Below are 15,036 nucleotides of genomic sequence, written 5' to 3'. Positions count from 1 at the left end.
CACACTCACATATTCTCTCTCTCTCTCTCTCTCTCTCTCTCTCTCTCTCTCTCTCTCTCTCTCTCTCTCTCTCTCTCTCTCTCTCTCTCTCTCTTCTCTTCCTTTTTCCTTTTTCTCTCTTTCTCCCCCTCCCCCCTCCTCCTCGTCCTTCTCTCTCACCATTAGCCCCATCAGAACATCTGACGGACCCTCACTCTTAGTGTAGTGGACAGAGCATTGGCCTGAACTAAAAGCTTAGAGACTGAGATTCTGAACCCAAGGGAAGTCAGCTGTTTGACTTTGGACCCAATCAATGGTATGCAGAGCACTAGCTCTCAAGTCAGAAGACTGGAATTCTAATTCTGTTTCTGCCACACTAGTATCTTGAACAAGTCAGTTGCCTTCTCCAAACCTCAGTTTCACCACCTTTAAAGTTAGAAGTTTAGACTGAATTCAATTCAATAATCATTTAAGATCCATTATGTACGAAGTGCTGTTAAAGTCTGGGGATACAAAGACAATACAACAATTAAAAAAACTAGTCCCTAACCTCCAGGAGCTTCTACTTAAGGAAGAGGAAAGAGAAGTAGACAATGATACAATATTTATACAGATATGAAAAAACAATATAATTTTAGAAGATGTGGATAGAGAGATCAGGAAAGATTTTTTGGATGAGATCAAGCTTGAAGGAAACTAGAGAGTCTGAAGGGCTAGTGTTAGATAGGGGTACATTGATTTAGTCATATAATAAATATTTATTAAGTACTTACAATGTGCCAGGAACTGTGCTAAGTATTGAAGATCTGTTGTTACTTAGTCATTTTCATTACTGCTTGACTCTTCGTGATCCCATTTTGGCAAAGATACTGGAGTTTCCTTCTTAAGCTCATTTTATAGATGAGGAAATGGCGGCAAACAGGGATAAATGACTTATTTGCCAACCTAATAAGTATCTGAGGCTAGATTTGAACTCAGGTCTTCCTGACTCCAGGCTCTGTGCACTATCTACTGCCCCATCTAGCTGTTCCTTATAAAAAGGTAAAAGACAATGTCTGTCCTAATGGAGTTCACAGTCTAATGGGGAAAGACAGCCTGTATACAATTATGTATAGAAATATGGAGGCAGAATCAGGGCTTTGCTCAGATCAAAGAAGGCAGTTTTGCTGGAGGCTAGAATACATGGAGAGGAGTAACATGAAATAAGTCTGGAAAAGTCTGAAAAAAAGTCTGAAAAGATGGACTGTGGCCAAAATTTTAAAATGTTAAACTGAGAAGTTGATATTTTATACAAAAAGTATTTAATAGGGAGCCAGTGAAACTTCTTGAGCAGGGAAGCAGCTTGCTCAATTCTGTGCTTTAAGAAGATATTTTGGCAGCAGTATACAAAGGACAGATGGCAGAATGGAGGGATTCTCAGAATAGAGACGAATTAGGGGGCTGTTGTATGTAACATTCAAGGCTAGAGGTGATGAGGGTGGTTCTGTAAATGGGGTTGAATGAAATAGGGAAATTTCAAGGTGGGGCAGGGTTAGGAGGGAATTCTTTCTAGGGTACTTTCCAGATTTGAGGTGCTATAATTCTCTTATGCTTCCTCCCACACAGGTACGTGTCAGAGCTGACTCTAGTAAGGGTGAAGGTGAATGAAGGAGGTTATTATACCCTTAGAGCCTTCCATGACGATGCTGCTGATTCATTCTCATTCCAGTTGCAAATCAATGGTGAGGAGAGGTTCCTTAGAGGCCTCATCCCCCCTCCCCTCCCCACTCTTCTTCTCCTCTCCATTTTCCAGCCTCCCATACTCCTCAATTTCCTCTTGGCCTCTCTCTCCCAGTCCTTGACCTGGCTCATCTTTCTTTCCCTCAGCCCCCATATTGACCCTTCTTTCTCTCATTCCATTTTGGACAGTTCCTGCTAAGGTGATAGATCTGAGTGAGAGCCACCCCAGCAGTGGGGAGCAACTCCTCACCTGTCGCAGCCAGGGAATGCCACAGCCTGTCCTTAACTGGTTCAGTTGCAATGATTTTAAGAGGTGAGTGGAGACCCTAATCCCAGGAGGCAGTGCCCACAGGAATGAAGAATGAATCTATCAATAAAGTTATCAGCAAGTGTTCCTTAGGTACTAGCTATGTGTTAGGCTCTGTGCTAAGTTCAGAAGATACAAAGTAAAGTTCAGAAGATACAAAGGAAAAGTAAAAATCTTTCTTCCTCTCAAGGAATTTCCATTCTAATGGTTCTGAGGCAATATTTATTCAATTCTTCTGAGTCCATAGAACTATTAAATCCTTGGGCATGGGCTGGGAGCCCAAATGGAGAAGGGCTAGAATAGTATTTCATTCATTCCCCTTCTTCTGACTCCTCCATTGTCTCAAGATAGAGATTATTTATTTTGTCATTAAAACATCCAGAAAGAGAAACCATGGGACCTCTATAAATATCTAGAGTAAAGTTCTTCCTTTCATTTGTCCTACATTCATCCTGCTACCAAGTAATTCTTCCCAGTGGATCCCTTCTTCTCCTTGGAGTTTCTCCTTCTGGCTACCCATAGTCCAGCAATTCATCTGGAACCAATATGGCCTCTGGGGGGAGCTAGTTGACCACCAAAGAATGACAGGTTCTGATATGGAAGAATTGGGATGGAAGGGAGAGAAAGATTGCTTTAAATCAGTAGACCAGGTTATCTATGCACTTACTCTTCCTCACTGGAATGACCAAAAGGCCCCTGAGAGATTCATGGGGACAGGAGAAGACATTCTAGACTCACCTTTTATAAGAGATCTTTACTAATCTTTCTTAATATTAGTATCCTCAGTTTATTATTATTATTATTATATTAAACTTGATACCGAGTATCAGTTCCAAAGCAGAAGAGTAGGCAATTGTGGTTAAGTGGCCTGCCTGGGATCACACAACTAGGAAGGGTCTGAGATCAAATTTGAACCCAAGATCTCCTATCTTTAAGCCTGGCTCCCTATCCTCTAAGCCACTGAGCTGTTCCTCCTCAGTTGATTATTTCTAAATTATCCTACATATATATCCTCTTTGTACTTAGTTTGGACATTGTCTCTCCGATTAGACTATGAATTCCCCAAGAGCAGGGATAATTCCTCCCCCTCCACACTTTCTTTGTTCCTCCAGAGCTTAGCATGATTCCTGGAACATAATAGGAACTTAATAAAAGCTTATTGACTGACTGAGTAGGGGCTCTTCTGTGTTATAAAACCCTTGGGCAGTCTGGTGAAGTCTATGGATTCCTCAGAATAATAATTTAAAAGCATAAAATACAATACATAGGATTTCTGAAAACAAATCAAAATACAGCTAGCAACATTTTTTAAAAAATATGTGGACCCCAAGGGGCAGCTGGATAGCTCAGTGGATTGAGAGCCAGGCCTAGAGATGGGAGATCCTAGGTTCAAATCTAGCCTGACACTTCCCAGCTGTGTGACCCTGGGTAAGTCACTTAACCCCTATTGCCTAGCCCTTACCACTCTTCTGCCTTGGAACCAATACACAACATTGATTCCAAGATGGAAGGTAAGGGTTATTAAAAAACAAAAACAAACAAACAAACAAAAAACGTGGCTCCCAGGCTAAGAACTCCTGCAGTCTAGACCAATAGACAAATAGGAATTTGGGGGGTAGTAGGTAGTTAAATTGGTGGATGAAAAGAAGGGACATGGGCTGGTAAACTGGGTAGAGTAGAACAAAGTTGATGATGCTGGGGTTCCATCCAAAATAGGTGTCCCCGTGATGTTCTGCCTACCTTCCTGGGGAACAGTTCCAGTGAGGAAGCCCAGCTGGAAACCAATGTGACGTACTGGGAGCAGGAGAAATTGTTTGAGGTAGTCAGCATCCTGAGTTTTCAACGTGTGGACCAGCCCCTCTCCGTCATCTGTGAAGTACACAACCTCCTGGGGAGAGACAGCAAGGAAGTCACCATTGTTCCACACTGTAAGTCCCAAGGCCCACAGCCCTAGTAACTTGTCTCTTCCCCTCTTGGGTGTGTCTGGCCTTGAGGACATCCCATGCTATGTGTGACCATGCAGGCCCATGCCTGTGTCTATATAGGACGAGGATGCATGTACAAAGATGCAGGTGCCTCCAGACATATGCCTGACTCCTGGACCCCATCCCACAGCTTTGAGAAGTCTAACTGCTCTTCCTCCCAGTCCCCAGCAAAAGTCCAGAACAGGTCCCACTCTGTAGAGACCCAAGTTCTATACAGAGTGATTTGAGGAGATGCAGTAACTGGTTGAAACAGTCTGAGAATATGGAAGTGAAGCATCTCATAGAGTGTTAACCTACACACTTGGAGGAGCAACTGCTTTTGCTGAGTCAAGAGACTATTAAGATAGGGGGAAGCCAGGAGAACTGTCATTCTCTATTTTTGTTAGGCAGAGAGTAACAGGGCTACTATTACTACTAATACATCTTTTTATGATGCTTTAAGGTTTACCAAGCACTTTTCTCACATCTGCCCTGTGAATCGGGTAGTGAAAATATTATTATTTAGAGATGGTGTGACACAGCTAGTGTCAGAACCCAGACAACAACTCCAGTTTTTTGATTTTGAGACTGATGGATTCTCAATGACTGAGTAGCTAGTTTCGGGCAGAATAAAGAATAGATTCCCCATAATAGATTTAGGGATATGGATGAATAGAGCAGGAGAGATGGCACTGCCAGCCTAGAAAGCGTCCAGAGATCAGGGCAGCACTTTCAGAGGGAGGAAATAATAAGGAAGAGAGCCTAAATAGAATGGATCAAGTGAACTGCAGTCAGGAAACGATAAATGAGGTTGGGAAAGGGAAGGCTAATAAAAAAGGGAGAGGCAAAGACAGAAGGTTTGACACTGGGGACAAGAGGATCTGACAATGGGAACTATTGGGGAACTATATGGGGAACACCCAACTGTGCAAAGATCCCAGCATCCATCACCTCTGCCTCTAACACTCCAAGAGTGATACACAAAACTATGTTTCTTTGGTCCGCTACAAAGATCCTGGATGGCAGGAACTGTCTTTCTTTTTTTCTTCATTTTTGTATCCTTAGTGCCGAGTACAGGGCCCTGCCTTTATTAGTACTTAATAAACATTTGTTTAATTGAACTGAAAGGAATGGAATGGAATTGGGGAGTGGAAGTTTAGACTCTGTTCATGGGGAGAGGAAGCTAAGGGTCTGACTTTGGTGAGGGAAGACCCAGAATCTGACACTAGAAAACAAAAGCCGAAGATAGAGCATTAGGTCTCTTGGGGAATAAAAAGCCTTTGTGAGAGTTTTTTGTTTGATAGTTTGGCATTTGTGGGAGGATTGATTGGATGGGAAGGAGGAATGTGGGGATGAGTGGGATGGGCCCCAGGATTTGGCCCCCATCAAGCATTGGAGTGGCAAAGTGTCTCTTCTTGGGCAGACTCAAGTGATGTTGGACGGATAAAATGGGGCAGATTAGAAGTGGGAAGAGCTAAGGTGGCCAGGGGACTTCTCAAAATTGTCTTGCTTGTCCTGCTCTTGATGATGACAATATGTGAGGGTGACTTGCCTATTCTCTGCTTCCAGCCCTGCCCTTCAAGGTGGTTGTCATCTCAGCCATCCTGGCATTAGTGGTCCTCACAATCATTTCCATGGTCATCCTTATCATTCTGTGGCAGAAGGTAAGTAGCTACAATAATCTTTCTTCCACACAGACCTGGCTTGAGACCATTCCAGACCCTCCAGGCCTCAGTCCTACCATGGACTCTTTCCCAAAACACTTACATTTTTTATCCCAAAGCAATATATTTATATATTGAATGTTATATCAAATATCAGTGGAGCCAAACCAAGATCGGCCACAATATCTGCCTCCACAGTCTGGTGAAAAGTGATATCCAGTGCCCAGGGATGGCTCTAAGGCACACAGATTGGGCCAGTAGTACTCTGACTTCTAGCTTGTCAAGCCCCTATTGAACCTCTCTGTACTTGCCCCATAGTTGCCAGAGTAGCCTTGCCACCTGGACGGTCTCCTCCTAGTGTAGACTGAACTCTGGATCAGGTGATATTTAAAGGTCTCTTCTAAGTTTAACTTCCATGATCTTATGATTCCTGTTTCCCTATTCCCCAGAAACCCCGCTATGAGATCCGGTGGAAGGTGATTGAATCTGTGAGCTCTGATGGGCATGAGTACATCTATGTGGATCCCATGCAGCTGCCCTATGACTCCAGCTGGGAACTGCCCCGAGAGCGACTTGTGCTCGGTCAGTGAGTGACCCAACTTCTCTTCCTGCGATCTGTGGGAGAGCCAGCAATATGAGGAAGAGACCTGAGCTCTATGTGCAGGGAACTTACTTACAAACTAGATGGAAAGATAGGACTAACACATGCCCAAAGATCTCTAACTCAAGGCTCAAATTATGTGGTATCTCCTGTAATTCTTTCAGCAGGTTGTTGGGGGTAGAAGTGGGGGTGGGAGTCATTGCAGAAAGGAATAAAGAATGAACTAAGGCTTACATGGGCCTTGAAGGATGGGTGAGAAGAGAACAATACAAGTAAGCAAAAGCTGAGTAGGACATGTTGTGAGAGACATTGAAGGACCCTGAATGCCAGAAAGAGGAGTCATGGTGTGGGCAACAAAGAACCACTGAAGATGTTTAAGGAAAGTAGTACTGGAGTTACAGACATGTTTTAGGAAAGTTTACCTAGTTCAGTGTTCAGGATGGACTGATGGCAAAGAGCCTATACACCATGAAAGTTGTGATGAAATTTTGAACCAGAATGGTGGCAGGTGGGAGTGCAGAGAAAAGCCTGGTTCAATAGAGATTTGAAGATATAAAGAATAGGACTTACTGTCTAACTGAGTTTAAGGGAGAAGGAAAAGGAAGAGTTGTAATCTCTGTCCTAAGAGGACAGACATTCAAAAAAAAGGGTTAAGTGGGTGATTATCGTAGGGCCACACAGCTAGTAAGTGTCTGGGGCTAGATTTGAACTTAGGTCTTCCTAACTCCAGGCCCAGTGCTCTATCCACCTGACTACATGGTGGCCATGGAAGAGAGGCAGATCTAGGATGATGTTGGTGATTTGAAAGATGAGTGGTATTATTGCCATTATCATTGTTATTATCATCATCATCATTATTATTCACCTCTGAAGTTCTTTACAGTATGAAGAAAACAAGCTCTGGAGTTAGAGGACCCAGGTTCAGATCCCACCTCTGACTCTCACAACCTCTGAGACCTTGGAGAAATCAATTCCTATTCCCAAGTCTCAGCTTTCTAATCTCTAAAATATGGGGACTGACCTGTATAGCTTCTGAGGTCTCTTCTACCTTTTGATTGATGAATCAATGATCCAAGATCCCATTTAGAAAATTCAAGGGTTTGGAATTAGGCGATTCTGATCCTATCTTTGATGCTACCTCTGTGACTTTGGACAAGCCACAGAGTCTTCCTTAGGGCTTAATTTCCTTCTCTGTAAAATAAGGAGGTGGCCTCTGAGGTCCTTTCCCTGACTAGCTCTTGTGATAGAGGCTGGCACTAGAAAAAAGTGCTAGACTGAAGTGGCAGCCTCTATCACACTCTTACTCCATCTCTTGTGTATCATGATACAAACTTGAAGGCTTTTCCTCTGGAGCCCAAGTTCTAGCAAGTTCTATAAGCTGGGAAGGCGTCAAGACAGAGACCAGCCTAGTTAACTTTGAAGAGGTTTATCACCAGAAAATTGACCCATAGATGATAGGTTTTTTTTTCAGCCATGGTACCCCTTGAAGATTATCTACTAAAGCACTTGGGAACCATCTTGGTAGGGGGAGTATCCACACCAGTGACTCAGGAATACTTAAAGAAAGCAGCAATGACAACAACAACAATAACAAACTCTCATATGGCATTTTAAAGTTTACAGGGCACTTTACATGTGTTATTTCATTTGATCCTCAATAACCCTGTGAGGTACAACAGGTTCTTGTGATCTCTATTTCATTGTTGTTTGTTGTTGTTGTTGAGTCACTTTCAGTTATGTCTGACTCTTCATGGCCCCATTTGGAGTTTTCTTGGAAAATATACTAGATCATTTTACAGATCAGGAAACTGAGGCAAATGGGATTAAGGCACTTGTCCAGAGTCATACAGCTAGTAAGTGTCTGAGGCCAGCTTTGAACTCATGAAGAGGAGTCTTCCTGTTTCTAAGCCTAGTGATCTTATCTCCTGTGCCACCTAGCTTACTGCTTTTCAGATGAGCAAACTGGAGATCGGAGAGACTTTCACATCCATGGTAATGTAACTAATAATTACCAGAGGACAGATTAGAATCCAGGTGTTCTTAAATCCTAGTCCAGCACTCGAATGATATAATATTTTTAAAGCACCTGCCATGGTTTTGGGCATATGTGAGGTGCTTAACGAATTTACTTCTTCCTTATTATGAGATAGATAGATAGGTAGATAGGTAGGTAGGTAGATAGATAGATAGATATGACAGAGAAAGATATAGATAGATAATAGGTAGATAGATAGACAGATAGAGATTTTATTCTAAAAAGATCAGTCCCAAAACAAAATGACAAGGCATGGAGTAAGGGGATAGATCTATGCAAGGAAGGGGACTCAGATTGCAAATAAAGAAACTGATGATTTAAGAATTTAATATCCAACTTCAGGCAGTATCTGAAATGAGATTTGAACTCAGAGCTTCTGACCCCAGGCTTAAAGCTGAAATCCTTTGAAGATGAAAGCTAGGAAGTGGTGGATTGGAGGAGGGAGGTTTTTTCCTGCTTGTTTCAACAATGCGGGTAATGGGATGAGCAGAATATGGAGTCAGAAGGTCCAAATATTAACCTGGGCTCTGTACTTAAAAGATTTGTGTAATGCGAGGTCACTCTTTTAAATGTTTCTAAGTCTGAGTCATTTGTTAAAATTAGTTTGAGGTCAGATGATCTTTGGGAAATCTTGCTAACTCAAAATCCTATGAATTTCCTTAAAGCACTTGCTTAAAGTACAGAAAATGGGTTTGGGATGGGACGTATCATCAGATGTGAAGGGATAGCCTTCCAGTTTAATGCAGCCCATTCTGCCATCCACACATCAGCTCCTTCCTCCTCCTTTCTTCCTTTCCATGTTCCCTACCCCAAGGAAAGAGCCCTGATTAGGCTGGGGAGGGTCCATGTGTGCCATATTGTGTTGGGATGCCCCCTGCTGGCTTTGAATGAGATGAGTTCAACTTATGGCCTTTCAATCTTTGGACAGAACTGACTCCTTTCTCACAGCAGGCCAGACAGTACAAAGGGTGGTTGAGGGACTTAAGGGCCCTCATCTGCAGAAGCGAGGACCAAACTATTTATCCCAAAGTCATTGGTACTCATGAGCATACTGTCTATTTGTTAAATTTCATGTGAATATCCTAATGGAATCCGGGTCAACACTGGACATTCCTTCCCACCAAAAAAACCCTTTTAGTCTAAAATGAATTGATGCCTTATGGACGGAGATACCTCCCAGGCATTGGATTAAACTAGAATGGCCTGACTCAGAGGATTCAAAATCAGAACTGGAAGAGATTTTAGAAAGTTCATTGAATCCAACCTCCAAATTTTATATATGAAGCAATTGAGACATAGAGAGTAAAATGACTTGCCTAGGCTCACACGACTCTTAAGGCTCTGAGATGTGATCCAATTTAGATCTTCCTGACTCCAAGTCCAGCACTCTATCCATCCAATGGATGGAGTGCCACACCTGTAGCTAAGATGACTTCTCCTCCTGACTTCAAATCCAATTTCAGACTATATGACCCTGGGCAAGTCACTTTACCCTGTCTTCCTTGTTTCCTCATCAATAAAATGAGTTGGAGAAGGAAATGGCAAACAACTCCAGTATCTTTGCTAAAAAAAAAAATACAAACCCTCAAATGGAGTCACAAAGAGTCAGACATTGTTATCTGGGGATCTTTTACTGAAAATCACTGAACAACAGCAACAAGGTTGGATGAGTTATTTTTAAAGTCAGGAAATATACAGAGAACTTCTCAGGGTCTGTTCTGGCCTTCAGGTTCTGGTCTTCAGAGGGGTTCTTGTAAGCTGTGGGACCCAGCACACAAACATCCAGCAATTGATGGCTTTCTTGGAGATGACATCCAGTGTCTTTTCTGAGTCAATGAAATCTGTGAGAAAGATGGTAGCAGGATACAATGGAGAAGGCATTGGATTTGGTGGCCAACTCACCTAGCTGTGTGACTTTAGGCAATTCACTTAATATCTTTGGGTCTTAATTTCTTCATCTAAAAAATGAACAGGGTTAGTAGATGGCTTGAAACCAGCTCTAAATCAATGATCCTCTGGATAAAGGCAGGTTCTTCCAGTAAATGCTAAGATTGAATCTTACTTTCTCCAGGATTGGAGTTGGGAGGGAAACGAGGGAATCTGTGGAAGAGCCATGGGTTTCAATGAGTGGGGTATGAGTGAGAAGTGCAGATAATCTCTGCACAATCCTTAAGTCTTGGGTTGGAGTTAAGGCAATACCCCTTTTTGTCCCTTACAGGCCGAACACTTGGCTCTGGGGCCTTTGGGCAAGTAGTAGAGGCCACAGCGCATGGACTGAGTCACTCCCAGGCCACAATGAAGGTTGCTGTCAAGATGTTGAAATGTGAGTTTCTCCTTCTTCCATTTCCTTTAGTCTCCTTAATCTCTTTCGCCTCTCCTTTTCCTTTTTATTGGCCTCCTCTTTTCTTTCCTTTTTTAACCATACATTGGTTCCAAGACAGAAGAACAGTAAGGGCTAGGCAATGGGAGTTAAGTGAGTTGTCCAGGGCCACACTGCTAGGAAGTATTTGAGGCCAGATTTGAATCTAAGATCCTCTTCTCTAGGCCTAGATCTCAATCAATGGAACCACCTCACTGATTCCTTGGCTTCCTCTTTTCAACCACTTCCCTACCTTATTCCTCTCATCTATTGGTTCTCTTGTTCTTTACTTTCTTCCACTGAACAGTTGATCCTGGATAGAATGGATAGAATGCTGGTCTTGGAGTCAGGAAGACTCTTCTTCCAGAGTTCGAATCCAGCCTCAGACACTTACTAACTATATAACCTGGACAAGTCACCTAACCCTGTTGGTCTCAGTTTCCTCATCTGTCAAATGGCCTGGAGAAGAAAATAGTAAACCACTCCAGAGTCTTTGCCAAGAAAACCCCAAATGGGGTGATGAAGAGTTTTGAACATGACTGAACAACACCTACTTGCATTTAACTCTTCTCCTTTCTAGACAACCTCTCCTATCCCTCTCTTTCTTGCTGATGGCCTGTGAAGGCAGGGTTAGGGTTCCATCTCTTGTACAGGGAAGCTTTCCCCTTTCCCCCCAGTGGCTCTGAGAGAGGCCAGAGTTCTGATGTAGTTAGGCCTGTCTGGGGGGACTGCTGCCGTTGCTATGGAACATGCCAGTCCTGGGGTCAGGAAGAAGATTTTTTTTCTGAGAATGAGAGGAGCTGATTATCAAATTTTCAATGTGAGCATTTCCACCCTGAAATGTGCAAATGACACAAATCATTTAATTATTTATTGTTTTGCTGATTGTCTTGCCTAAAGAAAGTGAGAAAGTGCAAATAATGTAGATTACACTTAAAAGTATGTTGTTATTTTTTTTTTCTGGAGAACTAGTTGTTTTATCAGCATAGCTCTGGGTTGGGCTGGTGCTCTCTGAGAAGGCCCTAATGCCTGGGTCTTAGCTGTTATGTTTTTCTCCTCCCTCACCCCAAACCTTTTGTCTCAGCCACTGCCCGTAGTAGTGAGAAGCAGGCCCTTATGTCTGAATTGAAGATCATGAGCCATCTTGGACCCCACCTGAATATTGTCAACCTGCTGGGGGCATGTACCAAAGGAGGTAAGTGTACCCCCTCCCCTCCCCCCACCCAGGCCAGACAACCCAGAGTGCTTTGGGCTAGTTCTCTGGCAGACCAAGATAACTAGAGGATCGCACTAACTAAGCTCCCTTCCAGTCTTGAATGCACCTCTAATTAATACCATTCATGAAATCATCAATACTAATAATCCTCTGCCCTAGAACCCTGTCCGTTGCCTTACCTCATAATGATTTTCCAGGCAAATATAGACTTTGGTTGTCCCATGGCCATAATTCCTGCCTTGAGTTATATCAGTAAAAGAGGCTCATAGATTAGAGCTAGATGCAACTTTAAAGGCCACTGAGTCCTCCAACCCCCTTGTTTTATAAATGAAGAAACTGAGGCACAAAAAGGATATTTGCCTAAGGACATACAGCTTGAAAATGGTATAGGATTTGAATTCAGACCCTCTCGGCTTCAACTAATATGCCATGTGGCCTCTTGGTTTCCACACACACCTTGTTTAAGGCCATTCTATCTACCTAAGGTGCGCGCGCGCGCACACACACACACACACACACACACACACACACACACACACATTCCTTATGCAGTTGTGTCCTGGGAAGCAGAGCCAACCCTAGGAACTTTGGAATGTATATCTGGAGTCAGGATCTGGAATGGAAAGCAAGATGGAGCAGTAGTGACCTGACCCTTGGCATCAGACCCAACAAGGAGGAGAAGCAGACTGAGCCTGGTGCTGGTGGGTTAGAGAAAGGGTAGAGTATAGAGAATGGCTTTTTTTGGAGGAAGAGAGCCTAAATTTTACCTAAAAGGAGTGGAAACTTATGATAGGATGTTCCCTTGTTCAATTCTTCCCCTACACACACACACACACACACACACTCATGCACATATGAACCCCCGTCTCCCCCAGGTCCCATCTACATCATCACAGAATATTGTCGTTATGGAGACCTCGTGGACTACCTACATCGAACCAAACACACATTTCTGCAGCATTGCCCTGAGAAAGGAGGGCCTTACCAATCCTCAGAGGTCCTGGACCATCCTGAACATCAATTGCACAGGTGACTCATACAATCCACAGCCCCACCCTCAAGGGAGGTTGACTTCTTCCCCCTCTGCCCTCCTCCATCCCTCCCTCACACCCCTCCTCCCCAACACCCTCTCTCTCAACTCAGATCCTATTGCTCTTGCTCTGTGAATGGAAGACAAAACTCTACTTTCCCTCTTCCAAACTTCCCCCCTTCCTTTTATCTTCCTCTCCTTTCTCTAGCCCCCATCTATCCCTCATTGGCCCTTCCCATCCTGGGCCCTGAGTGGGATTGGGGTATGGTATGGCCAGGGTTTTAGCCAGGTGGGGTTGTGGTCCATGGAGGTCAGGGTGGGATATGGTGAGTTGGGGACATGGCTGAGATATTTATGGGGTGTGGTCAGGGATGGTTGGTGGTAGGAGAGCACTTTTCTAAATTGAATGAGTACAAACCATAGAAACCCCTATGGTTGCTTTTCACCCACCCTCATCCTTGTCAGACCTTTCCTAGGGCATTATGATTATAGAAGGGAGGGGACCAGGATTGTGAAAGGTCTGAAATCCATGAGCTCTAAAGATAAGGGAACTGGGGTGCTTATCTTTGAGAAAAAGCCTTGTAAGCCCCCTTAGAGATCTGAAGTGTTTTCAAGTGAAAGAGAGATTTGTCGTATTCTGTCTGGTCCCTGTCATTAGAAGTAAAATCAATGAATGGAAATTATAGGGAAAGGGATTTCAGGTCAGAAGAAGATCAAATTTCCTGAACAGTTAGAAGGTTTGTCTAGAATTAGGAACTAGACCAGATGATTTCTAAGATCCCTTTTAGTTCTGAGATTTTAGGATAACTAGAGCTCTCCAAAATATAATAGTTGCTTTGGGTGATAGTGAGTTCTTCATCACTGGAGGTATCCAGGTAGGAGATGGTAAACTCTTACTGGAAATGCTATTGATTTCTACCCAATAAAGTGAACTAGACTAGGTACCCTCTAATGTTCCTCCAAATCCCAAGATTCCAAAATACTGTTAGTTTGTTAGGAAATGTTATCCCTATTTGTACCTCCTTCTCCCCTTAACCCTCTATAGATATTGCATCCAGGTTAGGAGATCACTTTTAGCACCTTTGCCCAAAGGGAATGTAGTGAGAACCCATGTCAAAATCTCCCTTCTCTCTCTGCACTTCTCACCCATCTACTCCTAAGCCCTGCTTAGAACCTCCTGGGCAGGGAAATGGAGGAATAGAAACACAGGAATGTGGCCTTTATTATCACTGATCCTGGGATGCTTTTGTTGTCCCTAACATTTCCAATTCTAGTATGACCCACCTGCCCCCCAACCAGCCCATTACAATACAGTGTATATTCGAGAAGGGTTTCAGTGGGATGGGCACTGGTGCTCAGCTGTGGACAAAATAGACTGTTACATGGATAAGGTCAATAGAAGGCAGAACGTTAGAGATGGGAGGGAACTTAGAATATAGAACATAGAATGTCAGAACTAAAAGAGACCTTAGAATACAGAACATAGAATGCCAGAGCATTTGAGCACAGAACACCAGGACTAAAAGAGATCTTAGAACAAAAAAAATGAGAGTTTAGAACATAAAAGACCAGGGTTGGAAGGAACGTTAAGTCATAGAATGGAGAATGTTAGAGCAAGTGGTCCTCTGATCATATGGTCTAATTCTAATGACCATTCTTTGGAATCATTGGTCTATGTGTCTGCTGGCCCCCAGACAAACATCACTATCAGGGGAGAGTGATGGAGGCTACATGGACATGAGGAAGGATGACTGTGTGGACTATGTACCAATGCTGGGCATGAAGGGAGAGATCATGTATGTGGATATTGAATCTTCCAACTATAGCTCGCCCTATGATAGCTACGCACCCTCAGGTAGGTAAAGAGGCAGCAGCCTGTAGCCTACTGGGACAGGGAAAATGGTGAGGGGGGACTTCTAGCTTCTTTTGGGAAAAACTAGTGCCAAAGGGAAGCTAGAGGATGAAGTAAGGATGGCATTGGGGCTACTGGGCAAGAGGGAGTCAGCTCAGGCTAAAGCAAGATGCATTTAGAACAGCCTTAAGGAAGAAAATTCTGATATTTGAGGAGGTGGGCGGTAGGATGGGTACCCAAAGAGGAGGCAAAATCTCTTTGGGGGGAAGAACTTTGAAAGGTCAATTCCAGTGGCCCAGAGACTTGAAAT

At 43.4% G+C, this 15,036-nt stretch overlaps 1 protein-coding gene across 2 annotated transcripts in view; it reads left to right on the top strand.

Annotated features, from left to right (window-relative positions):
• The window catches only part of PDGFRB (platelet derived growth factor receptor beta), a 73,595-nt gene that overhangs the window by 36,874 nt on the left and 21,685 nt on the right, over positions 1-15,036 (top strand). For both annotated transcript variants that reach the window (XM_056811457.1, XM_056811458.1), the window contains exons 8-16: positions 1,585-1,700; positions 1,888-2,011; positions 3,722-3,933; positions 5,539-5,633; positions 6,083-6,215; positions 10,488-10,592; positions 11,713-11,823; positions 12,720-12,873; positions 14,569-14,729. In XM_056811457.1, the coding sequence (XP_056667435.1) occupies positions 1,585-1,700; positions 1,888-2,011; positions 3,722-3,933; positions 5,539-5,633; positions 6,083-6,215; positions 10,488-10,592; positions 11,713-11,823; positions 12,720-12,873; positions 14,569-14,729 (1,211 nt within the window). The remainder of the gene's footprint in view (positions 1-1,584; positions 1,701-1,887; positions 2,012-3,721; positions 3,934-5,538; positions 5,634-6,082; positions 6,216-10,487; positions 10,593-11,712; positions 11,824-12,719; positions 12,874-14,568; positions 14,730-15,036) is intronic.

The sequence above is a fragment of the Monodelphis domestica genome, chromosome 1, assembly GCF_027887165.1.
Source record: "Monodelphis domestica isolate mMonDom1 chromosome 1, mMonDom1.pri, whole genome shotgun sequence".
Classification (NCBI taxonomy): domain Eukaryota; kingdom Metazoa; phylum Chordata; class Mammalia; order Didelphimorphia; family Didelphidae; genus Monodelphis; species Monodelphis domestica.
This window is presented reverse-complemented; position numbering and strand designations above follow the sequence as displayed.